The sequence below is a fragment of the Sciurus carolinensis genome, chromosome 7, assembly GCF_902686445.1.
Source record: "Sciurus carolinensis chromosome 7, mSciCar1.2, whole genome shotgun sequence".
In the NCBI taxonomy this organism is placed as follows: Eukaryota; Metazoa; Chordata; class Mammalia; order Rodentia; family Sciuridae; genus Sciurus; species Sciurus carolinensis.
In genome coordinates, this window is record NC_062219.1 from 83,258,188 (window position 1) to 83,279,470 (window position 21,283).

At 34.0% G+C, this 21,283-nt stretch overlaps 1 protein-coding gene across 1 annotated transcript in view; it reads right to left on the bottom strand.

Moving 5' to 3' along the window:
- Positions 1 to 21,283, bottom strand: part of Mei4 (meiotic double-stranded break formation protein 4) — a 159,975-nt gene that overhangs the window by 53,383 nt on the left and 85,309 nt on the right. Inside the window, exon 3 of the mRNA XM_047557166.1 lies at positions 2,650 to 2,781. Within this exon, the coding sequence (XP_047413122.1) occupies positions 2,650 to 2,781 (132 nt within the window). The remainder of the gene's footprint in view (positions 1 to 2,649; positions 2,782 to 21,283) is intronic.

The window sequence follows — 21,283 nt, forward strand, 5'->3', positions numbered from 1 at the left end:
TTATATCATTGGTTCCATACATTTTATGGTTGAGTAGTATTCCACTGCATATATTTATGAAACCTTGTTCATTGATTCACCCATCAGTGGAAATATGTTTCCACTACATTTTAAGACTGATACTCTTAAAATTAAAGATACTATGAACATTCATGTATGACTCTTCATGTAAACCCATCTACTGAATTGTGTGGCCACATGGTAAGTTTATGATTAACTTATGGAGAAACTGCCAGACTAAAGTTATTTATGAATCCTTTTCATCTTAAAATTGGCTACGGTACATTCTGCTCTCTACTACTAAAAATGCTAATAGTTTCCTTGTTTTTAATCAATACAAATCTCTAAGGGCTGTTAAAAGAATTGATTGGAACAATTCATGTGAAGCATTTAATACATGCAACCTGCCAAAAACTAGTTGTTGTTGTTTTATTACTTTTGCTCTTATTATTATTTTAAATTGACAACAGACACAATGTCTGAGTTTGAAATCCAGCTTTAGTATATATTCTTTCTGTAATCTCAATCAAGTTGCTTAAGTAAGTTTTGGTTTCCTTGCCTATAAACCAGTTAAAAAGTATAAATTTTTCATGCTGCTGTAAAATTAAATGAAAATATGTAAATGAAACTTTCTTACTGGGCACAGCGGCACACACCTGTAATCCCAGCGACTCAAGAGGTTGAGGTGGAAGGATGGTGAGTTCAAAGATGGCCTCAGCAACTTAGTGAGACCCAGTCTTAAAAAAAAAAAAAAAACAAAAAAAAAAAAACGAAGTCTCATGCAGGGATGTTGGGCTGGACCTGGGTCTCTGGGCTGGCCTCCCCAGAGTGGAAGTCTCTCCCAACAGCACTTTGTGGTATATATACACAATGGAATATTACTCAGCCATAAAGAAGAATAAAATTATGGCATTTGCAGGTAAATGGATGCAGCAGGAGAATATGCTACATGAGATAATCCAATCCCAAAAAACCAAAGGCCGAATGATCTCTCTGATAAGCGGATAATGATACGTAACGGGTGGGAGGGATGCAAGAATGGAGGAACGATGGATTGTAGAGGGGTGGGAAGAGGGTGGGGAGAAGGAAAAATAATAGAATGAGACAAACATTATTACCCTATGTACATGTATGATTACACAAAGGGTATGACTCTACATCGTGTACAACCAGAGAAAAAACAGTTGTACCCCACTTGTGTACAATGAATCAAAATAAATAAATAAAATATAAACAAAAAGGAAAACAAAAACAAACAAACATTTAAAAAAAAAGGGGGGGGCTGGGGACGTGGCTCAGTGGATAAGTGCCCCTGGGTTCAACCCCTGTACCAAAAAATAAAACAAAATGAAACAAAACAATACTTTCTTTTCTGTACTTATTGCTATTTTCCAAATAATTCAATTCAATTAAACTTATTTACTACATTACTTCCTGTTGTTAAATAACAAGACCTCCTCTTGTTTCTTCAGAATCCTTGGCACAAGTCTTGCTATATAGCATTTCGATGCCTTCACATTCTCTTATCCTTTGCTTATTTAATTCAAATTCACTTTTCACGTTGCTCCTTTTACATGAAGTCTTTTCAAGGGATTTGCAACCTACCTTGCTCTTGGAACTCCTACAAAGCATCATGCGTTTATTTCAACACTGTGCTCTTTTTCAATTAGTCAGTGTGCCTTATCTATTTCTCTTTGATATCTGTAACTGTGAATTTCCACAAAATATCTATCAGAGCTCTTCAGAGAGTTAAGTAATTAGTAATCTCTTGAACAATTGCTGATTAGATGATATATCATGTTGTACACTGAATTCAATTAGATTATATAATAGTTACAGATAATGTTATTAAATGTAGAGAACTAGATGTAAGTACTTGATTAAAAGCTATTTGAATGTTAAAAGCTATTTAAATGTTCATATATTTTTTTCTTATTAAATTTCTCTTTACCAAAACATTTCTACTTGTTTCTGATTTCTTTTAATTGTGCCTTTTAATTCGACCAGTAAGACTGTAAGGATTAAATGAGCTAAAAAGTGAACACATGTAATAAACCAGTCTCACTATCAAAATTTTAATGACTTATGTTCTTTCTACACATTTGTCAAAGTGACAAATTTTGTACAGGTAAAGGGCCTGGACCACTGGCATTCAAACTAGGCTGCATATTGGCATTAGTTGGAGGGTTTGAATAATTCCAACGACTGCTACCCTACACCACAGACCTCCATTTAGCTGGACTGGTACATGGTCAGGGTATTTAAAGGTTAGTCAAGTAATTCTCTTGGGCAATTGGGGATGCCAATGGTTAGAGGCTATTCTTTACTTAGGACCCTCTCTAGTTCATTTTCCTCTCACTTTTTTTGCTTTGTGAACATGCAGCCTGCCTGGAAAGATTTAAGGACATGCATCTGAACATTCCTTTGTCATCAATGAAACCTGTGCTACATGTATATACAGGTAGGGATGACAAGATGGCTTTATTTTGAAAACTATCTTTCAGTAATTTCCATAGATAGAAATATTAGTCATATACATTAGAAATAGGGTAATAACTAAAATATCAGCCTGGCAAGAAGATAAGAGAGAAAGAGAGCCTGTAGTTACATTAACTATGAATGAGAGATATAGTTCCAAGTTATACATACCTCACTGATGGACCCCAGATCATCAGCAAAGCTGTTTACTTCTGATAGAAGTAGAGATATAATAGATTTTCTCAACAAGCTGCAACTTCCTAGGGTTACCAGACTCTGAGAGACATAATGCTGCACCTGAAACTAAAAATAAGAATGACTAAATTTCTACTTTATATCAAGTCAAGTCAACATGTATTTAAAGGGCATTTTCTAACACTTTCTACTAAGCTAAATGCTATGGATAGTGCAAAAAATGTCAACATAATTCTAGGTAGTCTCAAGCAAAATTGTAAAATAGACAAATTATAACAATCTAGGCACTATGACTTTATATAGCAGTTAAATTTTGAAAGGTGTGACAGGGTACTAAAATGAAAATTTTGCTCAAATACCAAAAGGTAATATAATAGTTTAGATGATAGACCATAAGCAGAATGAATAAAGGTGATAAGACACTTAGACCTTATCTGAGGGATGGCAGATAGATACAAAATGGTGAGAGAAGTTTGAAGATGTCTTCAGGAAGAGCTCTGGGTACTCTTAAGTTCCATTTTCATACTGGAGAGGTACAGAAGGGAGGGACTTCCTTACTTGACACAGGTAAAAAAAAAAAAAAAAAAAAAGCAGGGGGACTTAACAGTGATTAAGGAAAAAATGTGGGTCACTCAATTTTTATATACAGGTTAAAAAAAACTTTATTCACCATTAAATAAATTTAAAAGGGCAGTGGTAAAAATAGACATCACATAATTATTAAGAGTAAGATCATTTGATTATTAATCACAACAAGGTCTATAAAATATACCTGAATGAGGTATGTAAAACATACTGGAATTTAATTTAATCTATCCTTTAACAAACTGATGAGGAAAGGGGTTTCAAGTAGTATCTCAAAAAACAGAAATGGCCATATACTTTGTCACTGCTTTACATGAGCTTAGAATCATATTGAAGATACACTGTTTTCAATGAAAATAAAATCACGCAAAACTTGGAAATGTCACTTTTGTATCCTTTAAGATGAACACTTACATGTAGATATTTTTCAAATTGATATTTTAATAGTAATCATTAATTTTAAAAGTTAACCAATGACAATAACAAAATGAATATAGAGTTCAAGAGAAATATCTATTATAAATCTGGACACGCACAACTAGCTCTTAACAGTATTCTAAATAAACTTAATGCTGAAAACACATTAAGTTATTACCATAGGAAATCATAGATATTTATTTATCATTATTTCCTTAATAATGTTATTGACTAAAATCCACACGCTTCATAACTCTCCAGCACCATTAGATATGAGATTTCAGATTTTCACATTTTCCTGTTTGTAATGAAGAAAAATTTTCTCTTATCTAAACTCTAAAGGACTTATGATGAATATTTCATTGATGCTTTAATTGTATACTTAACTCCTTTCTTAATATTTCATTCTTTAGGCAACAACTTAAGGTGAAAAAAAAGTTCAGAAAAATAAAAGATGCTTTAGAGAATAGTAATTAAATGATGATGGTAGTGAAGGGGGTCGTAGAACCTAGCATTATCTGATTCAAATCCCAGCTTCACTACTCAGGAACTTGTACTAGCAACTTACTTATCAACCTTCTCTGTTTCAGCTTCCACAACTGCAAAATAGCGATTTGGATAGTAACTGTTCAGTGGAATGGTTGTGCACACTAAGCAGTAAAAATCCTTTATGTAGTGCCAGACACCTAGTAAGTGCTCAGTAATGAAACGCAACTGAGGATAATAAAAAAGCACTGAAGTTTATATAATAAAAATTTAATTAATTGACCTTTGTAAAGTTAAATACTACAAGTAAAATCTACTTTTCTAAAGTTGATAAAATCCTGTTAGAGAACATTGCTAAGGAGAAAAGAAAATTTCATTATAAAGAATTCTTCCATAGCTATGAACTACTATGTCTCCCCAACATGACTGAAGTACATGTAGAGCAAAGACTATGTAATCCTTAATGTGGTTTAAAATTCTGTGACTATTATTATAAAGATGGCCTCTATGCTTCCTTGAAGTACAATTGCTTCTTGCCTTTTCTTAAATGCAGTGATTGGAACTTTTTAGGAAGGCTGGTGTGGAGGACAGGACTGAGGACAATATCGTGGAAGGCTAGTGGAAACACTGGAAGGACTTACTCAATGACCATGTCCATCTTTTCCTATCACCTCTTTCTGTTTTTCAGAGACTAGATAACTAGAATTAACTTCTTCCAGAATCCTCTGGAGATAGGATTTTAGATATGAGTTGAGTTTTGCCAATCAGAGGTCCTCATTTGAGTCCGTAATTTAGAAGTGAGTTATAGAGGAAGAGAAGTAGGTATAGGGTGTACATTTTGTTGGTCCAGATTATGGAAGAGGTGACATGGTTCTGATTTATTTAGTGCTAGTTCAGAGGTTACCTAAGTATGAAGGTTCTTAATCACAGCAGAAGCAGCAGCCACCTTCTGGCACTATGGCTTAGGGCATTATTCCTGAAAACTTAACCTTCCCAAAGGTGCTTTGATTTATATGTTCAGCTGGAGGATTACAGAGCTCAGTGCCATACTAAATTCTTGAAATATGCAAGGGTGGAAATTCCTACCACATGCTTGATTAATTTGCTTGTATAAACTGTGCAGAATAGAAGCGTCTTGGAGAATGACTGTGAATTATCAAAAACTAAATCAGGTGGTGTTTCCAATCTTGTACTGCTGTTGTTCCAGATGCAGCTCTCTTCTGGGAAAGATCAACATTATCCCTGATGTTTGATAGGTAAGTTTTGATCTTGGAATTTTTCATTATCCTAATTAAGAGACAAATATACCAGTTTGTATTCACCCAGTAGACAGCAGCATACTTTTTCTGTCCTCTTTAAGGTTATGTCAACTTGCTGCCTCTTTGCCATTATTCACAAGGATTCTAATCATCAATACATTCCACAGGACACCATGCTGGAGTAGTATATTGATACTGTTATGATGATATAGCAGGATCTGTGCATACCAGAAAGTAAAATATAAATTCCAGAATACGGGGGCCTGATACACTTGAAAAGCTTCTGGGTAAGATGCACAATTTAATGCTACTTCCAAGTGAAAAACAAGTAGATTTAGCATATGTTTCTTATCATTAAGACAAAGATATATAATGTGTGAAAGGCCTTTGTGAATATTTAAGGCAGCATACATCCATTTGTTTTACCACTTGGATGCACATATTGAGTAAATCACAAGGCTTTAAACTCTGAAGATGGCCAAGAGTATTATAGGAAAAACTCCAGCTCTTCTAAGTTGAGGAACAAGAAACTTTGACACTTGGATCTCACAAGCAGTCCGATATGCTTGGAGCTAATCAATATATGGAGACTGCAGCCCATCTCTGATAAGAAAATTATAAAGGAGGGACCTTGGGATTGTAATAATGCCATACTTTTAATTACATCTAAATATTATTATTTTATAAGAAAACAAAACAAATCTCTTTGCTTATACTATTTGCCCCTACCAGAGACTTAATGTACACCTGATTACAGAACATCAAATGGTTGTACACCAAGAGTTACTAATTTGAACTGGGTACTATCTAAAATCAGGTATGTACGACAATACAAGTAGTCATCAAGTAGTTGTACTATACACATAAATTTGGATAAAGCAAGAACAAAAAGCAGAAAGAAGTGTTGCTTAATTATCTGATACTTAAAATTCCTACTCCTACTAGGAGACCACTCCCAATAAGGCTGAGTTACTGCTCAACAGCAGGAAATTTATGTTGCAAACCAGAGACCAATATAAAATGCTTTTCCTTCCACTTAAGTTACAGGCTGGTAAACTACACTAAAACATACAGATTATAACTGTGTTGTCGGAGGCGGGGTTGCTCTAAAAGTTAAGAGCACTTAGTCTCATCATATTTTAAATAAATACTCGGAACAAAAACTTGCAACCCAAAATTCAGACTATGCCGTATTAAGAGACAGTACTGCAGTTATCAGCATCAAGATACAAATGAACTTTCTAAGCTATTATAATAAGTAAGCTAAAATCAATGAATATAACATCTAAAGTTATGTCTATTTAGTTTCCTATAGCCTGGTACAGAAAAGAAATAAAATTATAGATATTTAAGATTCTGCTACCTGCTAAGCACCTATTCAGATTTTAGCTAATGACAAGGGATATCCAAAAGAGTCCCAGATCAGTGGCACCTTCATAAAGGTCCTCATATTTCCTAGCAGACGTCTCATGTGGGCTTGGGCATGGGGAAACAGTTATTTCTGTTAGACTTCGTCATTTTAGTAATGACTTTTTCAAACCAGTGTGATTCTGAGTGTCTGGAAAGCTCTAGGGCCCTATCTAGTAAGTTTTACAACAGCCATCTGTCAATATGCAGAGTGGATTGTGCTTATTTATGACCAACTTCTCTAAGACAACAGATTAATAAAATTTCATTTCCTTATCACTGTAAACTATGCAATATTTGAATAGAAGTCAAAAGTAAATAATAATAAAAGCACAGTATTTTATGTGCTCAAAAGGATGGAAGGAGTTATAAAATCATAAACCTTCATCAAAACAGTTTATGTTCTTGAGCCACTGCCATTTTTCTAAAGATGCATATGCATTGCTAATATCAGATACATCAAATCACACATCACTATGAATAACAAGAAAGACCTGAAGGATGGCAAGTTCACAAGTGAATTCAGCAAAGTAAATTTTAAAAATCAGTTTGGGACCAAAGGGTCATATCACCAAATAAATGAACAAAGCAGTAGAGGTTGGTTATATGGAAAACTTGTCTATGTATATGTGTTAGGATGCTGAACCATTCCTTCTATTTCTATGATATCTATTGGTATACTTCTATTAATAAAGGAAACCAGGTTAAACAAACTAAGATTTTTATTGGAGCAACAGGAACTGTGCTGGCTTCTTTCGTTTAAGAATTTAGGCAAAATAGTCAGTATACTCCATCCTAACAACACGATAATGACATCCCCCCTGCCATTGTATGCCTGAGGCATCATATTACAAACTTTTCTGAAGGCATAAAATTTTGAAAGCCCACAGAAAGATCCACAGAAAATGTTGAGCAATTTGCTAGAGACATTGAAGAGAATTTCCACTAATTACCACACTGAAGTAAAAAAACAACTGCTAGACTACACCATCAGTTTCTATAACAGACCAGCACCACAAGCAAGCTGTACAGTAAGGAAAATGGGCATACAGCATAAGGACAGAGGTCATCAACAATAAATGTGCATGACTGATGTACCATGTGAGTTTCCTACTTTCTGAAGCATGAAGATTTCTTTATTTTCCTATTATTTGGTAATAAATGTACATTAATTTTAAAAACAAGAACAATAAAAAAGAACAAATTAAACTTGGCTTAGAACAAGAAAATAAATTAATAAACCAAGCCTGGGAGATGTTGCTTCTTGGAATCTGGGAAAATAAGAAGGTATGAAAAATATTTTCTAACAATTCTCCACGTATGCTTATAAAACATTTGAAATAACCAAACGACTGATCATAATTATTAATAAAAATCTGTGTTGTCACAGTGCAGCTGGGTAACAGGCAAGAAATTAGCAGGCTGAAATATCCAGAGGACTGACCATGAGAACTAACCCAGACTTTTAGCAAACCATCACGAGTGATGATCCCTGTCACTCCACTGGCTCTCTAGGATCATGTCAATCTGTGCTGCAGAACAGAAGTTTTTTTACAAAGAACTTAAAATGTCACTGCAACAAAGTGAAGGTAAATGTTTCAAATTCAGCTGAAAGTAAGTCATAAGAAACAATGATCAAAGGCTCTCAACTCATATAAAAATACATATACTGCAAAAGTAAATATTTTTAGTTTACTAAAAGTCAAAATGTTAATGTACTGTGAAAGTTTCTACTGCAATTAATTACATAAATTAACATTTACATAAGGTATTGTGATTATTCATGACAATGTCATGCTTCTAAAGAACAGGATAAGATAAAATTAAAGCTTAACTTCTATTTCTATGATAACTATCATAGAAAAGAGTTGCATAGTCATTCATTCATGCTTAACAGCAAATATTGACTGAATGGAGTCTATGCCAGTGACTGAGCTAGACCCCATTACCACTTAGAATTCAATGAGGAAGAAAATAATATTACTTGTGCTTCAGTAGTTACTTCTGCTTATGGTGGGCAAGATAACTTTAAAAAGCTATCTAAATATAATCCAGTTTGAGCTTGATCAGAAAGGATACTTTTCAAAAAGTTAAAAACAGCACGAATTTAGAATGAACACATACATGATAAATTTATATCATTATGGAGGATAAAGAACATTAGAGCACTAAATATGGCTTTGACAAAATAATGAACTTAGATTGCTAGTTTAGATATGAGAATGGTTGCTGTCTTAAAAGGTCAACCCCTCTTGTATCCTCAGGACTACACAGAAACCACTTACATCTGTGTCAGAGAGACTCATAGGTTAATATCTAACTTCACAGACTCAGGAGCTTGACAAAGTACATTACCTTAACCATTTAAATAACCACTGGATTGGACTGTTACAAGATGTCCCAGTATATTCTGTGAGAAAAAACTTTGAAAAGGTATCATAACACCAAATAAAAGAATAAACCTGGGCTGGGGAGATAGCTCAGTCGGTAGAGTGCTTGCCTTGCAAGAACAAAGCCCTGGGTTCAATCCCCAGCACTGCAAAAAAAAAAAAAAAAAAAAAAAAAAGAATAAACCTTAATGTATTTGCTGAATTTATAAGAAAGAATACAAGATCTTCAAATGTTAGGGAAAAAAATTAAAAATAAAATAGATGGAATAAGGCAAAAAATTTTTAGAAATTAGGAAGCAGAGGTTGCCTTGATGGAAAACAGTACCATCAACACAAATATTCACCTAAGGCTTTGGCCTTAATAAAGTCAGTGATAGAGCTTGGAATTTTTTTAAACTAAGCCTAAAGGGTCCTAGTATAAGTAAGAAGGGGTCTGGTAAATGAGGAAAACAAAAACTGACAAATGAAGCTAATTCTTCTAACAACTGGAAGATAAAAATACAAAACTACTATTGAGGAAAACAATTTTGATTTTTGGAATTCCCATAAATTCAGACAAACCTAAACTTATATAAGATAACCAGATTTTAAAATAAACTATCTTCTACTAAACATTAAAAAATATAGATTACCAAAAACATCAGACATTAGACTTATCAAATATAGAAGAGAAAAATAACTATAAATAAAAAAAGGATTATCAAAAATAATAAAAAAATAACTAAAAATGAGAAATAAAAACATTAAAGCTTAAAATTCAGTGAAAGAGATAAAAGGCAGATAATCTATAAAAAGAAAGACTATAAATTAGAAAATAGATATAAGGAATCATCCAGACTGAGAAAGAGAAAGAACTAGTAGAACATGAAGAGAGGCTAAGAGACAGAAGAAAGAATAAGAAGGTCTATATTTTAAAAGAGTTAAAAAAAGAAAGAAAATAAAAACAGATTAGAGAAGAAGCAACTAGAAAGGATAGAGGAAGAAAGTTTTCTAGGAATAAGGAATAATAAAAATGCACAGGACTAAACAGTATGATGTTTGTTTTAAAAAATACAATTAAACTGACAATATAATTAATAGCAACAATGAAAGCTATCTCTTCTCTGAAAATACTATAACAAAATATGTATTAACATATAATTGTTACTCAGCAGAACTATTCTTAAAAAACAGAGAAAACCAAGGTATTTTTAATGTGTACAATATGAATCAATTTAACAGAACATTTAGAGGGGCAAATAATCAGGCCCAGGAGTCTCTTTTTATCTCATGTTATAAACAGGCATGTGTCCCTTTTCTTAGGTCTACTTATTTCAAAGAAGTTTTATATGTAATTTTATATTTCAGTTTAGTATACACCAAAGAAATTATATCCTAATATTGACATTTGTTGGATATGTCAGCAAAATTATAGGGTACAGGTAGAAAAAAATAATAAAATGTAGGTTCTCTGAAAGATGATAATTAAAAGTAAACTCAAATTTGTTTAGGACATGAAGAAATAAGTGAAAGAAAATAAAGTAAGAAAACACAAAAGTTGAATATTGTGAAAACTGAAAATTCTTCAAGAAGAAAATAGAACAACTGGACCAGAACCAATCCTCCAAGTTTTAAATAAGGGAATCTTCTCATAAGCAACAAAAGATCAGACAGAAGAAATGGAAGGGCTTCTTCAGGTACCAAACAAAACTGATACACTAAATCCAAGATACATCTAAGAAATAGTTAATTCCCAAATAAGAAAGTTCTTACTACTTCCAAAGGCATTAAATGTTGGGTCTCTCTAAGAATGGAATGGTACTGTCCACGTTCCAGTTGTATAACATCATTGAACTCGAGGATGCTCCTCGACATTCAGACCTACCTTAATATAGGTCTATGTCTTTCAAAACAATCAAGAAACAGTTCTATCAAGTTTCTACTTTCCAAGGGCTTGAACCAAATTCAGAGAAGAGGGAAAATGATTCTCTTATTGCCTATATTCTTTTTGTGCATTTACACCACCAAGGATAACATGTAAGAACAGAAATGGGGAAAAGAGTGAATGCTTGTAGCAATAAAAATGAACACATAACAATAAATACAGGACCCCAGAATCATACAACAATGAATATAAGAAGAATTACAGCTTGCCTAAGTAATATATTGGATCTTGGCATTTATATGGATGTATAAATATACATAGGTACACATATACATATAAATATACATATATACATGCTATATATAGGATAGATACAACACTGAGTAAAGCAAAGCAAGTTACTAGAAAATATTTATGGCACAATTCAATTTACAGAAAGTTTAGAAACAGCTAAACTACATTCTTTTAGAAATACAAATAGAGGTGATGTAACTATTATTAAAAAGAAATTTGTAGTATAAAAGTATAAAAGTATTTAATCTTCAGAGTGAGAGAGAGGTGACATGGGGAGTGGTAGTGGCTGTTTTATTCTTACTGTGGGGGTGATGGTTACATAGATGTCCATTTTCTAACCATTTGTTAAAATATGGATGTGCATGAATTATATTTGCAATTCTAAGATCTAAAAATTAATAATAAAGCCATCACAATCTGGTCAAAATAAGAGGACATAACAAATTGAACCTAGGAATGAATCAGTGTCAAGAGAGCAATCTAACAAGGAGCTTGGTAGAAGATTCAAGTCTTCAACATGTTCAACAATGAGTTTTCCTGTAAGGAGATCCTATTTAAATTAGTGAAATCCTAACAGGAATCCTGTCTATGAATATGATAAAGTAGGACACCATAAGGAAAATTCATGTAAGGAAATAAGAAAAGATTGAAGTTTAGGGAAATATTCTTTTAGATATATCTAATAAATTTTTCCTGTGCTTTGAATACAGAATTTCAGCAGGCACCATGTTATTTCCTTAAGGACTCCATTGAGGCTTCCTTCCCTGCCCTAAAGAGAAAGGTAAAAATTGGGAATATGCTTAGCTCAAAGTCTAGTTACTTTTAAGAATCCATATATCTTTTATTTTTATTTACTTATTTATTTTTTGTGGTCCTGGGAATCGAAACTAGGGTCTTATGCACACCAGCAAGCTCTCTACCACTGAGCATATCTCCAGTCTCCATCAGTCTTTTAATCAGCACTCCCTGCACAGCATCCCTTGAGGAAATAAAAAAATGATAGTAATTGTAGGAAAAGAAAGTAAGACTTGCTCATCTAAAATGTCAATAACTTCTTTTATGTATCAAGGATGCAGCAGTCAGAGTTTGAAGGCAGGGGCCTGCACAATGTGCAATGAGAACTGCAGAAGAGTGGACTGGGGATGCTGTGCCAGGAGGATGGCAGGGGAATGCCTAGAGATTATTTCCTCTGACTCCCAGGGCTCGATTTCATTTTCTTTCACCTCATCTGAGTCTTCACTGTCCTTTGGTCTGTGGGTTGACTTCTATTGAGCCAAGGCAGATTTATTGTCCACCAGAGTCCAAAACTAATTTCTGAGTGTGCCCTCACTATATAAGCACTGGCACAGAGCCCTTTAGGGCATCTCCCTAATACCTCTGATGTCACTTCTGTTGAACACTTGAAGTATGGGGCTAGTATTTTTATGGCCAAGACATTTTTATTAACACAAAAGGTTACTGTTTCTTTTCTTATTGACATTATAGACTAAGCAGTTCTTTCTTTTCTGTAATTGTAAAAGTTTGCTTTGTTTTGTCCTTGATTTCTACATGTTCTAGAGTAATAAGATCACTTATGCTTTTTCATCTTAAAAATGTCTGTTAGCAATGCTGCAGTTGTCATTCCAGTTACTTCATCTTTTTCTTCCTCACCTGTACATAGCAATGTGTGCTGTTATTACCTTTTCTATAGGCACATAACTGTAAATACAAAATAATTTCCAAATAATATAAGCAGCTGAATTAGGCTAAAATACTACCTTTCCTAGATGTATTAATACATTGTCAGTTCAATTTGAGCTTTGTGCTTTCTCCTGTGAATAGATATTTTAAATCATTATTAGTAGTAGATATTTAAACTATTATTGATAAATTCTGAACTTCAACTTTTTCATTTCAGTATTCTTGGACCCATATCCAATCCAAAATTTAATGTGATTCTGCTATCAAGAACACTAAGTCAAACTTTTAGAATGAGAGCCAAAATAGGTATATACTCACTAAATATGCTTTGGGCTGTACACACAATCATTATTAACATCACTGTTTAGAATGACCCATTGTTTAATGTTCAATTTCAACTTATTTTGATGAAATTCCTGCCATCATTTGAATGTGTTTTGTTTTATAGACTATATTTGCTTATTTATTCAGATTATATTTCATATCATTGTCCTTTTTCACAAAAACTGTTACTACTTGGGTGACTCCACCTGTTATTACATGGGTGAGAATATAAATATTACCTTTTATTTTATGTGGATACTCAGGCACCACTATAATTCCATGCACTATTATATCAATACAAAATGAATTTACAGTAATCATGTCTTTGGAATTTTTTTTTGAGAAAGAAAACATGGTTTTATACCTTCAGTTGCATTAGCAAAGACAGAAACACGTATCTTGTAATCAGTAACTTCCAAAATATTAGGGCATTATAGTTACTCATAATAGTGCATGTAAGGAATATAATTTGCTCCATTTCAGTCCCCCGTATTTCCACTTTTCTTCCTCTACTCCCTCCCCGATTCCCCTTCCACTACTCTGTTGGTCTTCCTTCTATTTATTTATTTTTAATTGGTGCTTTGGAATGTTTTAGTTCATTAGCATATAAGCTCTGAAAAAGACAACTGAAGAACTGTGTGGCAGAGGTTGCCTCTCTGCTCAGCATAGCCCCTTCCTTTCCTATAAGCACAGCGCCATACCGTATTTGACAGCTCCCCATGCAGTCAGGGGTAGCCTGTGATCACTGTCCAAGTTCTGGATAATGGACATTCTTGCATTTATAACTGTTGTCTACATCAGGTTTTCTTTAAATCCAGGATGCTAGATGGGGAATGGTGTCCATGCCAGGCACTGACAAATTTACAGCAAGGTGACTTCTGAGCATGACAGATGTGAGTGGCCATCCCTGAACTGTGGACTGCATGATGGGAAGTGAAATAATGGATGTCACTGGGCTCCAGAACTGCATGAAACTCCTTGTGGTGTCTACTCACCCCCACCCAGCTCTTAGTGGGTTCCATGGGGTCAGGAAGAGATCTTCCTCAGGGTTTTTCCCTCTTCCCCCTCAGCAAAGAAACTGAAGTAAAGGACATTAAATGCAGTGCAGTCAGTGTGAGCACTACAATTATTTCCAGGATCAATGGTGGTGGTAAACTATCTCCATGTTTCTAATATTTTTAATAGTAAGTTGATTTTTTTTAATCTCATCACAAAAATGCAATGTCTTTGGGGAAGGGACCCAGCCTCTTGGTCTGCCACTTTACAGGTGTCCTTTATCACTTTGACAGGACTCTTGGGTCTGCAGAAATGCTATGTGTTGGCATGTTTCTAGATTGTATGATTTGGGTTGCTTTGTTTTGTATTTTGTTTATGTTTACATGCATCTTGCATTTCCCTGAAAACTAAATCAAGTTTTTGGCCTTTTTAACTTTTTATTTATTTAAAGAATAAATAAAACCTTATCAATGTTTTAATGGATACTACTTTTTCTCATAAAGTGAGTAGTTGAGCAAAGAAACTAAAACAGACACTAAACCATCAAACGCTTTTAGAATCATATCATGTGGGAGAACAATATACAAGATTTGTAATCAACCACAACTACTCAAAAGTATAAAGAGATATGCTGACCTACTACACTGTCATTAAATAAGTTAACAGTTAAACTAAGTGAGAGGATAAGGGAAAAAGTAATGCAATAGCCAACCAGTGAATGTTGTTAAATTCACTTTATTCTTTTCATACATGTGTAGTTGGGGAGACTCTAAGTATAAATCTTTCCCATTTCCTAAGTAACTAATCCACAAATTTCCCTTAACAACCACTCCATGAAACTATGGTGTTTTAAAATTTATGGACCCCAATTCACTGACATTCCTTCTAATGATTGGGAAAATCTGTAATCATTCTTCTTGAAGCTGGGTAGCATGGTGGGAGTGATGCTACGTAAATCTCAAGAACAGGTCATATGAGGCTTGCTGCTTCTACCTTGCCTACTGGGATACTCACTCTTGAAAATATTAGCTACCTCATAAGCATTTTGACTAATGAAGACGCCACCATGCTAGGAGGAAGCCAAATTAGACCACATGTGATAAGTCTGCTGAGAATCTTTGATTTTCATACTGTTTAAAACATATTAATTGCAGAATCTCCATCCAATACTTTTTATAAAATACCAGTTAGTTTCAAACATAACTTCTCTACTCATTAATGATAACTAAATAGGGTTTCATCTCAAAATGAAAAGAAATTTAAAAAAAAGTATGTTTGAAATGACCAGTGACATATTCCCCTTGGCTCCACCTGAAGGGGTTATGTAAGGATCAAGGTGATGACATCATAACAGTCAACTAATCCAGGCAACTAATATTAAAATAAATTGACGAAGTTTATTTAAAAATAAAGCTAAATTTTCAAATGGTTTAAAAGAGTTAAATCCTAGTCTTCTTTCTAATTTGTACTGATTAACTTTTAGAAGATCTGGATACAATATATCCAAGTTAAATTAATAAAAGAGCAACATTTGTACTGATGACATATTTTGACAAGTGGCTTAAAAAACTAAAATGAAATTATGATATTTTCTGGTAAGTGGATGGAATGGAGAACATTATGCTAAAATGTAATAAATCAGACTCAGAAAGTCAAGGGTTGAATGTTTTCTTTCATAGGCAGAACGTAAAGCAAAATAAGGGGGTTGGGGGAAAGCAACCTCCATGAAAATGGAAGGGAGATCAGGTGAGTGGAGGAAGGCGTTGAGGAACAGAAAAGGGGAGGAAGAGTGGAATGATGTTGATCAAATTATGTCAAGTGCATGTGTGAACATACCATGGTGAATTCCAGCTTTATGTATACCTATAAAGTACCAATTATAGAAACAATATAGAAGAGACTGGGGAAAGGCCAATGAAGCAGAGGAGAAGGAACAGGGAGGAAGGGAAAGGAAGGTGGAGACCTGGGGACTGAAATGGAACAAATTATATTCCATACATGTGTGATTATGTCAAAATGAACCTCACTATTATGTATAGCTATAATACTCTAATTAAAACATATAAAATTAAAGCTATTGGTTAGTTGTGCCGTGAAAAGCAAATTAGGATTAACTATGCTAAATTAAAGTTGTGAATTGACCAGACACTATCTAGAATACAAATAGATTATCATCAATTACTTTAGGAAGAAGACAGCTAATTCAAAAAGCCAGAGGTACATTTTATGGTATTTTTCTCCCAAAGGATTCATAATGATAGATGTTTCTTCTAAATGTTCAACAGGGACTAACTACATAACAGCTTTTTATGGATGCATAGGTGCCTGTTCTGAAAATTTTCTAAGAAAGCAATTTATTTTCTTTTGAGAAAAAAACTAGCTGTGCTTCATAAACACTTATGTTACTTACCATCATCTATGCTGAAAATGTAAGATGATTGGGGGAGGGGTTGGAATTCTGAAGATTCAAGACATTTCTTAATTCCTCGAAGGTGAGTGTCAGTTTTTCTGCTTAGTTGCCAGGTGGTCAAAGTGTGTGAAGTTCAGCTAAAACTACATAATATCAATACCTCAGATATTCACCAGAGGGGTCAGTGTTACCTAAAGTCGCAGATCAACAGTTACTAGTTCTCTTGACATTCCAGTGCATGCCTTTATTTCAGTACTGCTCAGACTTCACTGAGCCAGTTTTCTGCACTGTTAATCCTTCAACACTGATCAGTGTGTCTGGGTCCTTAAGTCCTCATACTTAGCAAGTCAGATACATAGTATGTGGTAAATAGCAAGTGAATGAGAAATTTAACACCTTATCAAAAACTAGGCTGAGCCAATCAATATTTAACAAAACAAGTCAACAAATCATTCTACTGACATGTCTAATTTCAGCTAACTATCACCTTAGATCACTTCTAAGCAATATATCTGACCTATACTAGTCAGTTTTTCTTCAGAAATGTTTTCACTGAGTTATGATTTAATGCTATGCCCTTAACTGACCAGGAACCAATAAAACAGATTAACAGTTGAAGAACATCACTAATGTTCACAAAGCTAGAGACATTATCCTTTTGTAAGATATGGATCTAGAATACTGGTCATAATTTGCCTATGTGTTTTACTTGTAACTTCTGGTTCCTCATAGTGATCAGCAGTGGGACCCTTAGAATATGGAAAATATTCCTATGTGACTGCCTTGGTTGTGGGTGGAGGGTGTAACTTTGCAGACAGTATACCCCACTTTTCGGTCTGTGTTGTTGGGGTTACAGGACATGGTGCAGGTTTGTTACAGAGTTAAAAAAGTAATACCAAGGGGCGAGGCTAGGTCTAAGCAGCAGTCATGGGGGACTTAAAAGGAAGAAATGAATTCATGCTATTTGATACAGTGGGCCCAGGACATAATCCTTATAATATATTAAAACGTAGGCAGGATTCCATTTTGAGAAAGTAAAAATAAACCCAGCTTCCAAACAGACGTGATGTTCCTAAGAGAGTACAAATAATTTTTGAACAGGATAAAGCCAGGTCATAGCATAGCTATAAATATGACTAACAATTCCTTCTTTTGCATGATTGTAGCTTTCTTACCAACTAATATTGAGCCCTGCTTTGTTCCTCCCATCTTTGAGAGGATTACTGAGGAAACTTGTCCCTGCTTCTTCACAGCAACCAAATCTAAAGCAAATACTAACTTCCTAATCTTTGAGTTATGCAATACAAGGTCAAACCCCATATAAAAAACTCCTCCCAACTCCCCTTCCTGAGATGGTCCTATAATTCCTCTGGGTTCATGCACTAAGTATACTAGCTTTGATTGGAGGTCTATTCTGTTGGCTTTTAGTTAGTGGGTTTCTACAACTTAAATTGAAAGTCTTGTGAAAAATCTTCCCATATTTAAAAATATCTAAGAAAGGAGATTTTCTAGTCCTACTTTTTAATCCACTCAAAAATATTATAAAAAATTATCACCTTGATGCACATAAAAAACATAGAAGTAGATACAATAGCATTTTAAAATTAAATAGTCAGGCATGATGGCATATGCCTTTAATCCCATCAACTTGGAAGGCTGAGGCAGAAGGATTACAAGTTCAAGACTAACCTCAGTAACATAGCCATATGCTCAGCAACTTAAGAGACCCTGTCTCAAAATTAATAATATAAAGGATTGAGATGTTATTCAGTGGTAAAGCACCCCTTGGTTCAATACCCAGTACCAAAACAAACAAACAAACAAAACAGACAGCAAATAGAAAAGGGTCTGTAAAAGTTTTTGCCAGAATAATTGTGAAAAAGTCTAATAAACTAATGGTGGTAGTTAAAAAGAAATGACAGAAAGATACTGACATTACTATCTTATATACAGAAAATCGCAGCCTCTACCAAACTGTGAAAACTGATAAAAGTCATTCAATAAAGTTGTAGGATATGAAAACCCTTTATAAAACTCAATAGTTTTCTATATGTTAACAATCCATTTGAAAACAAACTAATAAAATAACCCTAGTCCTAATAGCATAAAAATAAAATATAGGAGTAAATTTAACAAAGAAATGAAAGACCCACATACTAAAAACTATAAAAGACTGATGAAAGATATTGAAAAATGACACAAATAGAAAAATATCCCCAATGCATTGATTGAAATAATTAATTAAAAAATTTTTTTTTAATTGTAGATGGACATAAAGCCTTTATTTTGTTTAGTTATTTATTTCCATGTGGTGCTGAAGACCTAACCCAGTGCCTCACACGTACTAGGCAAGTGCTCTACCACTGAGCCACAACCCCAGCCTGAAATAATTAATATTGTTAAAATATTCATTTAATATGAGTTCAAATAGTCAAACTGGGACTACTGGGATATCCCATATTATTAAAAGTAATTTGCAGATTCAGTGTAATACCTATCAAAATTCCAATGTTTTTCTTTACCAAAATGGAAAAGTCAATCCTAAAATTCTTATGAAACCACAGAAGACCCCAAAGAGCCAAAGAAATTTTAATCAAAAGGAACATAGCAGGAGACATGAAGTCATCTGATTTTAAAATACAGTACAAAGGTATGGTAATCAAAACAACATGGTTCCAGTATTAAAAATGGATACACTGGCAAAAGAACAGTACAGCCAAGAAATAAACCCACATTTATGGCCAATTAATTTTCCACAAAGGTGTTAGAACATACAATGGAAAAAGGACAGTATCTTCAATACATGGTACTGTGAAAACTATATATCCACAGAAAGAAGAATGAACAGACCCTAATCTCATCCCTTACTTTAGAATGAACTCTAAATGGGTTAAAGACTTAAAGATAAGACTTGAAACTATAAATCTACTACAACAAAACTCAGAAGAAAATTCCATTACATTGTTCTGGGTAGAGATTTCTTGAATACAACACCAAGTCAGAGGCAAGAAAAGCAAAAATAGACAAATGTAATGTCAACAAACTGAGAAGTTTCTACACAGCAAAGGAAACAAAAAAATGAAGAGACAATTCACAGATTGAGATAAAATGTCTGTAAATCACACATGAGATAAAATATCTGTAAACTGCACATTCAATAAGGATCTAATAATCAAAACATACAAAGAGCTGGATTCTTCAACAGTAAGAAACAAATCTCTATTAAAATTGGGCAAAAGACTTGAAAAGACATTTCTGAAAAGAAGTCACACAAATGACCAACAGCTAATATGAAAAAAATGTTCAACATTTCCAATTATGAGAGAAACTCAAATTAAAACCACAATTAGAAATCATCTCACACTTGTTAGATTGGCTGTCATTCTTTCAATGTAGTTTTATTGGATCAGTATGATGAAATGATCTGCAATACTCAGAATCAACCATTATGTCTAGTCTTAAAGAAGGACAAAGGTTACCCTGATCACCAAAGCATCTGAGCATTATCATGACATGATGGTAGAAAGATTCAAGATTCAAGGGCCCATATGGTTCTACAGTAGGAGGCATCATAAGAACATATTGATCAAGGTCCTCCCCAGAATTTGGGGAAAGTCAAGAGACAGAAGAAAGGAAAGAGGGAATAAGTAGTCTGTTCCTTTTACTGGGATTGAGTTCACATATATGTTACTCTAAGCTTGCATACTGCAAACCTTCTGGGGTACTGTAGAACTGTCGCCTCTGCCACTGACACCGCTCAAGCAAATTTAAGAGAACTCATTCACAGCTGTAGACTCCAGAACTGAATACAACAACTAAGTAATTCTGCAAAACTGGGACCAGATATAATTTACTGACCCTATGTTAAAAAATACTGGCATGAAGATTTATTTTCTGTTCATATACTCAAGAACTACTAGGACCAGGCATTAAAAAAAAAAAAAAAAACTTAGCTACTTGTTTCAGTATATATTTATGCCTGGAAGATATGGTTAATATCTGACGAAAACAACTTGCTCATCAAAACTTGCTTCAGGGTCCTTCACTGGTTAGGCTCATCAACTTAAAGCTATAATGTTACAAATTCTTCCCATCCCCAACCATGCCTTTGTTTCACAAGACCTACCTTAAAATTATCCAGCTCGGGCTTTAAAATTTGTAAATACTTCTTCCTTATTTTCCAATTTACAGATAGATTCTCATAGTCTTATAACTCTGTCAAGGGTGTGTTCTATAACCTTAGCTTTAACTTGACCAAAAATTTTGTTTTGTTTTGCTCTGGTGATCTTTTGGAGAGTTGAGAATCCACAGCCCACACTACAATCTGCTCTAAACATGAATAGAGGTCACAAAATGGAAATACCATTGGACACAAAGGCTCACTAAATGGGGGCTTAATGAAATGACTGGAGATCTGATCAGTCTGAGCATCCTGATGTTTACCTTACTTTCCAACCCTCCACCTTCAGGGAATCAAACTTTATATCTAGAGCACCTA